A 13,310-nucleotide genomic window follows, 5' to 3' on the forward strand; every position below is an offset into this window, starting at 1 on the left:
AAACGTATATCGAATAAGGTACTACTAATACACACACCTAGTGCATGCATTATATTTCCTAATACACTTTACCAAACGACCGCAATTTGATTTCATATAGTGAACAAATATAGTTGGACATTTCAAAATAATATAGTGGACAACTATTATTGGACGAGGGAGTAGTTCATAATATTTATTGGATCTATGTTTTTTGGTCAAGTTCTAGTCCTTTATTTTATTAAAATACATTATATTTACAATTATTTATATGGCAAATAAAGTAATTTATTAATATTTTTTAATTATTAACACAATATGCACCTACAACACCTATTTTATAATTATAATTAGAAAAAAAAACAAGAACACATACTCGCATAGAATTTGAATAATCTTTAACACTAGAGCACAGGCAAGATCATAATCAATTCACATAGAGAAATCAGTGACATTATATATCTGTAAATGTATTTAAATATTTAATATTTATTTATTTAACCTTTATTATACTTTATATATTATAGATTGACTGATTGAATTAAAGGCGTAAAATCAAAGTTTGATCGATTTTTTGAAGATGGTTAATTATTATACTAGCGGAAAAGAAGATGGTTATTCTAGAGGAATAATTGTACGAAGATCATATTGTTATTAAAATGATTATTACTATTATAAGTAAAAAAAAAATTAGTAACAGAGTGATAAAATATATTGTTAAAAAAACTAACTAATTTACTCTGATAACTTATTTCAAAAAAAAATTAAAAAAAAATTTACTTATATAATAGAATCAGATGTGAGTGAAAAAAGTTATGGGGGATTATTAAAATACATATATGATGGCACTACGATAGAACATCATTGCAGGTATTATTCAGAAACATTTAATCATACAAAAATAAAATGGGAAATAAATAGAAAAGAATTATATTCAGTATATAAGTGTTTATTATCATTTGAACCATATATTGTATACAACAAATTTATTATAAGAACAGATAATACACAAGTAAAATGGTGGCTAACAAGAAAATACAAGATTCGGTAACAACAAAAGAAATAAGGAGATTGATATTAAATATATTAAATTTCACATTTACAATTGAAATAATAAAAATTGATAAGAATGTTATTGTAGATTACTTATTAAGACAAAGCTACTCAAACTGAGAACGAAAATACAATGGAAGAGATACTCAAAGCCATAACTACACTTTGTATAAAAGTGGACAGTATGGACAACGAGATACAAAAGCTAAAGACTAATGAAAATAATCTGAATTCTAAAGCTAGTCAGCAGCATGACTATAAAAAAGCAGAGCTACGTTGATCGGAAGACGGAAAAAACCCAGAGCTAAAATGAGACGATGGGAAACTCCTTAAAACCCATAACATTTGTTTAAATATAGCTGCAGGTACAAGCAAACAAGTTAGTGATAAACAACATAAAAACGCTAACTTAAACCAGCTATTCGAAAAACCATTTACCCAAAGGACACCTAGACATATGTCCCTAGAACCACAAACATCTCATACGCAAATAATTTGCAAAACCAAAATGAGAAAAAGACATATAACTACATCACACGAACCTATATTGAAAATATCCACAAAATCCAAACCTATTTAAACCGCAACCCCAGATCAACTACAAAAGAACCAAACCAGGATTATTTGACACAAAAGTTACAAGGATATAACAAGTTAATTGCACAGCCGAAAACTAACGCTAATTTAGTAAGAACATGTTACAACTACGGACTGTTAAATACCGTATATACATACGACGGAGAAGAAGTTAGTGGAATACCAGAACTACACAAAGCATTCGTCACATAAAAAAGAGTTACGAAAGGAAATTTATTATATATAAAATTTTATACAGCACCAGCGGAGATATTTTACGAGAAAATAAAACCTCCAATACAAGTTATCAAGATAGGATTAACTAAAGATATGATTATACCGGAAGATATCGAACAACAGGAAGAGATATGCAAAATAGAGATACCAAGTTTTTATGCCAACAAAAGAATAATTGGTATATCAACTATTATACAAGAGCTAGCAAACAATTATTTAAACGGAAATGCTATATGGAGTTATTACTCGAGAGATCAATTAATGATATATTCAAATTCAAGAGAGCTACGAAGAGCAGATATGGATGAAGTCCAGCGATGGATCTTATCACTATTAAAGCCAGAAGAACGACCTACGACAAAAGCACTAAAGGCAGGATTTATTTCAACAGAGTTATTAACCAGATATTGCAAGTTAATCGGACAAAAATACCCTGATCACATATGTTTGAAATGTAACGAAGAAGATAATATAATTCCAGATGTCCAGTTGGAATGATCTAATAAGATAAAGACGGAAGAAGATAAGAAGAAAAAGACAAGAAAAAGAAGATAGAGACGGAAGGATAAAGAAAAGAAGACACTTGTAAATTCTACTATTCTTATTATTAAATGTAGTGTAAAATAGTCAATAAAGTAGGTAGTGTGCATGTGTATATTAAAAGTAGGATGGACAAATGTAAAAAAGAGTATGGGCAAGTATGGGCAAGTATGGACAAGTGTAAAAATAATATAGATAAGTGTAAGTAGTAGGAATGGTAGGTGGAAGTAGCACATTATTGTAAGTAGTGTAGTACGTGAGAATTCCTTTCTATATAAGAGAGGATATATGTAAATAAAAAAGCAGGCAACGCCTAAATAAAAACTCTCCTGTCAAAAAACTCTCTTAAGATACTAAATACTTAAAAGTTAATGGATAAATCTGAAATCTAATCAGATATTTCAGATAGCATGGCTAAGCAAGAGACAAAGGTATATTGTTCAAAAAATATGCGGAATTAATTTCATATATTCCTGAATATCATATTTATGATTGAATGGTATCAGAGCTATGGATACCATTTTTTGGAGCGGTAACTCTGATACCATTTTATTTTAAAATCTTTAAAATAAAATACTTACCTACCACACTACCACTTCCATAAATTCCCCAACTACCAGTTCCGCTCCAAAAAAAGGTATCAGAGCTATGGATATCATTTTTTGGTAGCTCTGATACTATTTTTTGGAGCGAAATTGTTAGTTGGGGGATTCATGGAAATGGTAGTGTTGTAGGTGGTAGTGTGGTAGGTGAGTATTTTATTTTAAAGATTTTATTGTAGTATTTTTTTGCTAAGTGTCTTAATCTTGATATTTCTTTAATATTAAGTGTGAAATTCATGGTAAAATATAAGAATATTTATTGTAATATTCTTTTGATAGTTGTTTTAATCTGAATATTTCATTAATATTATTTATGATATATTCTAGATATAACATATCTTGGGTTCTTTGGTACATATATAAATTTTCCTCCATTAATTGTTCTAATAATTTTATATCTTTCATAGATTTTGTCCAATATTGTAAATATTCGTAGTTCATTTTAGTCTGAATTTATTTCTAAATCGTACCATTCTATTCTTTCGTAGTCTAAATCATGTAAGTTTATTTCATACCATTGTTGGTTTAATATATCTTTCGATTCGTTATCATTAAATATTTTTCCCATATGATCCTTCTTAATTCAGTTATTTTTATATCTTTAAGTATATATAATATTAAAGTTTCGTAGTTTTTTATCATTTCATTATGAATGTAAGTAGTCATGTTCTTTATCATGCAGATTTTCTATTTCAAATTATTCATTCCTATCATATTCATAATTGATTAAATTCATATTAGATCATTATGAACTAGATTATCTTTATCATGTTTTCCTGTCACTACTAGCATCATACTTTAGCGGATACTTCCTTCTTATCAGCGCCTCAACTTTGTTTACTCCCCTAAACGGTTTCCTCGCCTACCGATTTCAACATTAGGATGACATAGTATAGAAGTTTTCTTCCTGTTTCCAGTGTGCTAATAAACTAGAAATCATGATTCAAATAATTCTAATACATAATAACTAACATAAATTTATTCAATCATATATATGATATTCAGGAATATATGAAATTAGTTCCGCATATTTTTTTAACAATATACCTTTGCCTCTTGCTTAGCCATGCTATCTGAAATATCTAATTAGATTTCAGATTTATCCATTAACTTTTAAGTATTTAGTATCTTAAGAGAATTTTTTGAAAGGAGAGTTTTTATTTAGGCGTTGTCTGCTTTTTTATTTACATATATCCTCTCTTATATAGAAAGGAATTCTCACGTACTACACTACTTACAATAATGTGCTACTTCCACCTACCATTCCTACTACTTACACTTATCCATATTATTTTTACACTTGTCTATACTTGCCCATACTCTTTTTTACATTTGTCCATCCTACTTTTAATATACACATGCACACTACCTACTTTATTGACTATTTTACACTACATTTAATAATAAGACTAGTAGAATTTACAAGTGTCTTCTTTTCTTTATCCTTCCGTCTCCATCTTCTTTTTCTTGTCTTCTTCTTCTTATCTTCTTCCGTTTTTATCTTATTAGATCATTTCAACTGGACATCTGGAATTATATTATCTTCTTCGTTACATTTCGAACATAATTTCGAACACATGTGATCAGGGTATTTTTATCCGATTAACTTGCAATATCTGGTTAATAACTATGTTGAAATAAATTCTGTCTTTAGTGCTCTTGTCGAAGGTCGTTCTTCTGGCTTTAATAGTGATAAGATCCATCGTTGGACTTCATCCATATCTTCTCTTCGTAGCTCTCTTGAATTTGAATATATCATTAATTGATCTCTCGAGTAATAACTCCATATAGCATTTTCGTTTAAATAATTGTTTGTTAGCTCTTGTATAATAGTTGATATACCAATTATTCTTTTGTTGGCATAAAAACTTGGTATCTCTATTTTGCATATCTCTTCCTGTTGTCCGATATCTTCCGGTATAATCATATATTTTGTTAATCCTATCTTGATAACTTGTATTGGAGGTTTTATTTCCTCGTATAATATCTCCGCTGGTGCTGTATAGAATTTTATATAAAATAAATTTCCTTTCGTAACTCTTTTTTATGTGACGAATGCTTTGTGTAGTTCTGGTATTCCACTAACTTCTTCTCTGTCATATGTGTATACGGTATTTAACAGTCCGTAGTTGTAACATGTTCTTACTAAATTAGCGTTAGTTTTCGACTATGCAATTAACTTGTTATATCCTTGTAACTTTTGTGTCAAATAATCCTGGTTTGGTTCTTTTGTAGTTGATCTGGGGTTGCGGTTTAAATAGGTTTGGATTTTGTGGATATTTTCAATATAGGTTCGTGTGATGTAGTTATATGTCTTTTTCTCATTTTGATTTTGCAAACTATTTGCGTATGTAGATGTTTGTGGTTCTAGGGACATATGTCTAGGTATCCTTTGGGTAAATGATTTTTCGAATAGCTGGTTTAAGTTAGCATTTTTATGTTATTTATCACTAACTTGTTTGCTTGTACCTGCAGCTATATTTAAACAAATGTTATGGGTTTTAAGGAGTTTCCCATCGTCTTGTTTTAGCTCTGGGTTTTTTCCGTCTTCCGATCGACGTAGCTCTGCATTTTTATAGTTATGCTGCTGACTAGCTTTAGAATTCAGATTATCTTCATTAGTCTTTAGCTTTTGTATCTTGTTGTCCATACTATCCACTTTTATACAAAGTGTAGTTATGGCTTTGAGTATCTCTTCCATTGTATTTTCGTTCTCAGTCTGAGTAGCTTTGTCTTGATAAGTAATATGCAATAAAATTTTTATCAGTTTTTATTACTTCAATTGTAAATGTGAAATTTAATATATTTAATACCAATCTCCTTATTTCTTTTGTTGTTACCGAATCTTGTATTTTTCTTGTTAGCCACCATTTTACTTGTGTATTATCTGTTCTTATAATAAATTTGTTGTATACAATATATGGTTCAACTGATAATAAACACTTATATACTGAATATAATTCTTTTCTATTTATTTCCCATTTTATTTCTGTATTATTAAATGTTCCTGAATAATACCTGCAATGATGTTCTATCGTAGTGCCATTATATATGTATTTTAATATTCCCCCATAACTTTTTTTAGTCGCATCTGATTCTATTATATAAGTAATTTTTTTGTTTTCATCTGGAAAGTATAGTTTAGGTAAGTTTTACATAATAATTTTACCTTTTGTATTTGTATTTGGTCTTTTTTATCAAACTGATATTCTATATCTTTCTTTAATTTTTGTTGTAATAGTTTTAAATTCTCTGCTAATTTTGGTATGTATTCTCTTACTTGATTTATTAGTCCTAAGAATGACTGTAATTTCTTTTTTGTGTCTAGTTGTTCATTTGAGTTAATTATTTTTTGTACTATATGTGTTTGCATTTTTATTCCGTTTTTTTCTATTTGTATTCCTAAGAATTCTATTTGATTTTTCATTATATCTGCTTTCTTTTTACTTAGACTTATACTTGAATATTATATGATGTGTATAAATTTTTCTAATAATCTTATATGTTCATCTTGTGCTTTGAAATATAATAATATATCATCAATGTACACTACACAATTTTCTATTTGTTTAAAGTAATTGTCTATAAAGTGTTGATATCTACCTGGTGCGTTTTCATATCCAAATGGTAATACATTCCATTCATAAAATCCTTGTGGTACAGTGAATGTTGTTAATTTTTTAGATTCTTCTTCTAGTTTTAAGTGATAAAATCCTGATTTACAATCAAATTTACTAAAATAATTATATCCTTGTATTTGTCTTATCTTTAGTATTTTATTTGATATCGGATAATTATATGTTTTGGTTTTTGCATTTAAATTTCTATAATCAATAACCATTCTGCTTTTTCCTCTTTTTTGTTCACTATGTTTATTTACGATAAATGACGGGCTTGTGTGCTTACTATTGTTTTCTTGTATATATCCTTTTTCTAGTAATTTATCTATATGTATCTTAAATTCGGTTAAATCATTAAAATTATACTTTAATGGTTTTTGGGTTATTATACTATTATTATCAATTAACTCAATTTTTACTTTTGTTTTATGTTTCTCCCATCCTTGTAGGGGATCCTCACTATATAATAATTCTAACTTATCTTGAATTATTTTTACTTTATCTATAGAGAATATAATTAATTCTATATTAGGGTCTTCTTCTTTTATATTTTCTAATTTTTGTGTAATTTTTTCACTTCCTTTTATCCATTCTGTTGTTTTTCATTTTTTATTATTTACTCTTTTTGCTCCTATTTTTTGTTTACACGGTGTCGTGAACCACCAGTGTGTTTTTGTTATTATATGTGAGTATAATTTTTCTAAAAATGGTATTCCTAATAGCATATCTTTTGTAGTTAATTCAAAGTTATATATTTCTTCTATAGTTAATATTTTATCCCATATTTGTATTTTTATATTTTTTGCCTTATATGTAATCATGCTTCCCTCGTTATTAAATCATGTTACTACTATCGGTGTTTTTAATTTCTCCCATTTATCTTCTGGTAAACAATTGTATTTACATATATTAGCTTCTGCTCCCGTATCTATCATTGGTGTATAATATCTGTTGTAATATCCCTCTATTATTATCTTTGCAAGTATGTATATTTTCATACTAGGGTTCTTTTTATTATTACTCTTTTATTTTCATAATTTATTGTTAACTGTTTGTCTTTTAGATTATATGATTTTACTTGTTCTAACCATTTTATTCCTAAAATGATATTTTCATTTCCTTGATATATTTTAAATTTTATCACTATTGGTATTCCTCTAATGATTATTTCCTTTTCTGTAGTTTCTTCGGTATACATTAATGCTTTTGGTAGTTCGGGGCATGATTGCTCAATAGTTATTATTTCATCTTCCGTCACTAATTCTCTTGTAATATAGTTTTCTTCTCGTCTTGTATCTATTAATATTAAATATTTTCGTTGTTCCATTATTCCCGTTATGTAGTAATGATGTGGTTTTATTTCGTCTTCCATTGATTTTTGTGGGGTTTTCTCTATTCTTCTTGAGGTACTCATTTTTGATGAAAGTTGGGGTATTTCATTGTTTATTCTTTTTGATGTACTTAGTCTTTCTTTTACTATTTCTAAATCTTCTTCTATATCAATTTCATTATAACTATAGTCATTTTTGTCTATGACTCTGGCTATCCTTTCAAAGGGATCTTCTATTTTTATTTTATCTATTTTATTTTTTGTTGTTATTTTATGTTTTGTAGTTAGAACATATAAGTTTTTACATCTAGCTGTAAATATTTTACTTCCTGGGGCTAATTCTATCCCTGACATTCGCCAGTATAATACTAGTGATTTATCTATATTTCTGTCATTTATTGCAACTGAGTAGTTAGCACTTATTATAAACTTAAATTTTTGGTATATGAGGTTACCTCTTACTGCACTTATTATACTTTTTTCTATGAGTTGTATAATTCTATTATCTGCTAAGTATATTTCTATGGGTGTATCTATTCCTTCTCTAAAACGTTCTTTTATTAATATTTCTGTTCCTCCTAAATGTACATATTTAATTGGATTTTTAGCCTTAATATCTTGTATTTCTTTATTTATTATTCGTTTATTTATTATTGGTATTTTGGCCTTTCCTTTAGTGTATTTGCAATCTATGATATGTTCTTTTTGACTTACTACATAATATTCTTCTTTTTGTCGTTTAAACCAATTTCTTATTGTTGGTATTTCGAATATTTTTGCTACGCTTAGGTCTAATTTTTTTCCTTTTATTTGTTCAAATATACTATTATCAAATATTATTTTATGTTCTAAAGATTCTTCGTCTTGATGTTCTTCTTTATTTATTATTTGTATGCCTGCTTCAGTCATTTGTTATATTATAGATTATCTGATTCTGTTTCTATGTCATTATTTATTTCATTTTCTGATATTTCATATATGCTATCTTCACTTTCTAATTCATAATCTAAGTATTCTATCTGCGTATATTTTTCATCGTCTATTATTATTTCTGATATTTGTTTTTTCTTTGGATTTTTAGGTAATTTACAATCTCTAGCTATATGTCCTAATTTTCCACAATTATAACAAGTACATTCCGTTAGTTTTCTTTTTGGTCTTTTGGTTTTGTAATTTTTTACATAGTACCTTCTTCTTGGTTTTTTATATTTATATTTTGATATGTATTTTTTATTATATTTCTTTTTATTTTTATAATACCTATCCGTACAACCAAATTGAGGTGTTGTCTTATTTTTGCAACATGCCAAGGTTTTTACTAATATTTTTTCCATTTTTATTTCTTCTTTATGTTTTCACATAGTTCCATAAACCATCATTGTAAGAATTTTATTCTAGCTCCTAAGGTATCTGTTAATTCTGCTTCATTCCAACTTTTTATTACTTTGGAATTAAAAGGTTCTGGTAATTTTGTAAAATATAATTTTCTTATTTCTTTACTTTCTTCTATGCTATATGTTCCTTTATAATAGTATTCTCTAAATGCACATGTATATTCATCTATGTAACACATATTACCTATTGCTAATTTTGTCATTAGATTTCGATTTATGATTTTTTCTTTATTTTGTTCTTCTACCTCTGTTGTCATACTACTAAATTCATTTCTTATAGCTATTTCGTATTTATATAGTATTTCCATAGATGTAGTAGCTATTCCTCCATCAGAGTTTTTATTACTTCTTAAAGTTGTTAAGCTTTCACTTGTTAAATTTTGTAACCATAATTTTACTGTTCATATAAGTGTTTTTTCTATGTATCATGGTGCCTTTGTTGTTACTATCTTGTTATCTATTAATTGTTTTGATATGTATCTCATCCATAATTGGATTGTTTTATTTATATCTGCTACACAGTTTAAATCTAAAAAATCATGTCTTTCAGTTATTGGTTTAGGTGTCCATTTTTTATTTAATCTTTTATCTCATGTAGTTTTTTCTTTATCACATTGTTCATAATTTTCATAATAATATTTTGGATTAAAATTTTTTGGGTTTTTTACTCCTGATGTGCTAGGTTTTTCGTCCATATCTACGTCTTCTGTATTTACTTCTAAATTCTTTGTATTATCTATGTTTTCAAAAAGTTCCGTATAGATTTCGCTTGTTTCCGAATGTTGTTCTAGATCATCGTCGTTTATTTCATCAATTCTTATTTCGGGTAGATTATCTTGGCTATTTTCTTCTTTTTCTTGTAATTCATCTTGTAATTGCAATTTTTCTTTAAATTTAATTATCTCATTTGCTAATTTTATTTTTTGTTCTTTTTCTTTTTGTTTAATTTCATACATTTCTTTTAATATTGCTAGCTCTTTTTCTAGCTCTATTATTTTAATATTTTTTACTTCTTCTAATTGTTGTACTTCCTTTTTTGCTTGTTGTTTTATTTTTTCAATTTATGTTTTTCTATCTATTTCTTCATTTTCTTTTGTTATTCTTATCATAGCAGTTAAACTATCTTCTAGTTTTACCGTTTCTTTTTCTAACATTAAACTTATATTGTCACCTATTTTCTTATATCTTCTTCCTAGATTAGAAAATATTATCTTTATTTTTAATCCGTCATAATTTTCATATGTTTTTTCATCTATTGCGTATTCTTCTTTATTCATTTATAAATTATGTTGTAGTTTATATTCTAAGTTATTTATTTGTATTTCTAGATATAAAATAGTCTTTCTTTGTGCTATTATAGATTTGTGACAAATTCCTGCGAATATATTATTGTTAAGTCTATTTTGCCTATGTTCTAATTCTTGTCTTTTTGCTATAATTATTTCATTAAGTTTTTGTCTATATTCGTTATTCTCGTTATTCATTGTATTTTTAAGTATTGAATATATTTATATTCTATTTTAGATATATTATCTATTAATTGATCTAATTTTACGTTATCAGTCTTTGTGATATTAAGTTGTTTATATTCCGGATATAATTTGTTTAATTTTCTTCTTATTTTTCTTAATTTTCTACTCGTATGTTTCTTACCGTGTTTCTTATTATCCATAGCTGAGTATTGTTTCAATCCAAGAAATAATACTACTTCCTCCGTCCACCTTACTTATTCGGTGTTTGACTTTGACGCATTTCTTACTAAATACTAGTAATAATTATATATTAATTATTAAAATATTGAAAAATAAATAATAACAAGAATAAAATAGATATAAAATAATAAAGTTGGACTTGTAACTATTTTAAATAAACAAAAATGGACGGAGAGGTTAAAAATAATTTTTAAAATTTGGGTTGATACATAATTTAATAAAGGATCAAGGAAAATGGGTGGAGGTTCCAACGGCAATTAGTCAACAATATTAGCATTATTATTCATATAGCCGAAATTTAGCCGGTGACCCCTACGTGTCAATCATCCTTTAGAAAAATGAAAACGAAACGCCACGATATGGACACACATGTTTCCGTCCAACAAACTCAAGTCTTAAATAATCAAAACTTACGTGTCCTTCTAATTCTCATCCCACGTTTCTTCTCTACTAGATATATATATACACAAATAATCATTCCATTTGCCCAATTATTATAATTAATAAAATGGTGCGGCCTAAAGTAAGCAAAGAGAAAAAAGTGAAAGGGGATCGTTACAAGGGTGTGCGTATGAGAAAATGGGGAAAATGGGTAGCTGAAGTACGGCAACCGAAAAGCCGTGACAGAATATGGTTAGGCTCTTATGATACTGCGGAAGAAGCGGCTAGAGCTTATGATGCAGCGGTGGTTTGTTTACGTGGACCGTCCGCGATGATTAATTTCCCGGACGATCCACCGGTTATTTCGTGTGATGGTGATCATAAGTTGTTGTCACCTTCGGAAATTCAAGTGGAGGCATCGAGACATGCACGTAGTACTAGAGTTAGTGAAGAAGAGTCTGCTGCAGCTGCTGATGATGCCGTAAACCACGGCAGATCAGCAGCTGTGGAGACTCTGTTTTTTAGAGATGATTTGGAGTTTGAATGTTCTTCTTTAGATCATGGTGAAGTAGTGTTGCATGATGATTTGTTTGATAGTGCTAGAATGTGGTCCTTTTGATGGATTAATTAATTAATTCAAACACCTTTTGTTCCAACTTACTACTAAATTAATGCTGCTTATTTCTACGTGGTTGTATTTGGACTAGATTAAAATTTATTCAAGTTTAGCTTGTATCCACTTAAAAGTCAATTTCCTTTTTTTTGTTTTATATATTATTATTATTAATCAAGTGTATGCGTTTGCATGTATGATGTATCGTGTTGAATTGTTAATAAACAGCAAATGTTAAAAAAAAATTATATGGAAAACCATCTAAAATGTTCCTCAAATTGGTACAAAATTATCGTCGCTGACTTTCAAATATCTCTAACGTCAATTTTTTTACTTATAATGTTCCTTTCTAACGGCCTAGTTCCTAAATAATATTAATGAATTCATTAATTACATATCTGGGTTATTTGAAATGAAATTTTTTACAGGTGGATCGAATATTGGAGGAGTAAAATCAGGTAGCAAATGCTGTTTAATTAATTTAAATTAAAATAATCATAGGGTGATATAATCGACCCATCATAAATGAAGTTGGTTATCAGGATTAAAATTTGAGCTCTTGAAAATAAGAGCAATAGGGCCAAAAGATTGACATAGGGAATATTTGGAGGTCGAAAAGATTGGCATTTGAATATTTGGAGGTTAATAGATAGACGAATAATAGTTTTTTATTAATTCAAATAGTTTTTACTAATTTACGTTTTTTATTAATTCAAATAGTTAAAATGGGTATTTTATTAATAGTTAAAGGGGTATTTTATTTTAAATCCTTTTGTATTTATCTTATATTATATTATAAGTATCATTTTTTTTAAAAATAACATAAAACTCTAAGATTAATTATCATATAAAAGAAAGTCTTCATTTAATCTGGGAATGAGGGAGTAACTTATATGCCTTGTACTTTTAGAAAAGGGTTATAGTTACCCCTCCTCATACTTGGAGAGTTAACTCTCATTTTTCTACCCCTATTATCTATGTGGCCCTCATGTAAATCTATTTTTATTTCAATTATTACATTTAAACAATCATTTCAAATAATCAGAATAGTCACTTATTAAACCAGAGATCATCTGATCTTTAAAAGATCAAAGATAAACACACCCAGAATCCAGAATTCTCCGCAAAGCAAAAAAGATCAGATCAAATTTAAACATAAAACATTTTTTTCTACATCTCAACTTTCTCTTAAAATTTCTTGTCAACGAGATCCTCAATCAAGTTAGCAGCATCTTGAACTGGTGCTAAAACTGGCAAAAGAACTTTGCTTAAT

General features: G+C 27.7%; 1 protein-coding gene across 1 annotated transcript; it reads left to right on the forward strand.

Moving 5' to 3' along the window:
- Positions 1-11,551: 11,551 nt before the first annotated feature.
- LOC125835575 (ethylene-responsive transcription factor ERF017-like) lies at positions 11,552-12,051 on the forward strand. The gene has a single exon (XM_049514690.1). It carries the CDS (start codon positions 11,552-11,554, stop codon positions 12,041-12,043), a length of 492 nt encoding a protein of 163 aa, XP_049370647.1. The 3' UTR covers positions 12,044-12,051.
- The last annotated feature ends 1,259 nt before the right edge of the window (positions 12,052-13,310 follow it).

Source organism: Solanum verrucosum, unplaced genomic scaffold (assembly GCF_900185275.1).
Source record: "Solanum verrucosum unplaced genomic scaffold, falcon-dt-bn FXZP01000040.1, whole genome shotgun sequence".
NCBI classification, from domain to species: domain Eukaryota; kingdom Viridiplantae; phylum Streptophyta; class Magnoliopsida; order Solanales; family Solanaceae; genus Solanum; species Solanum verrucosum.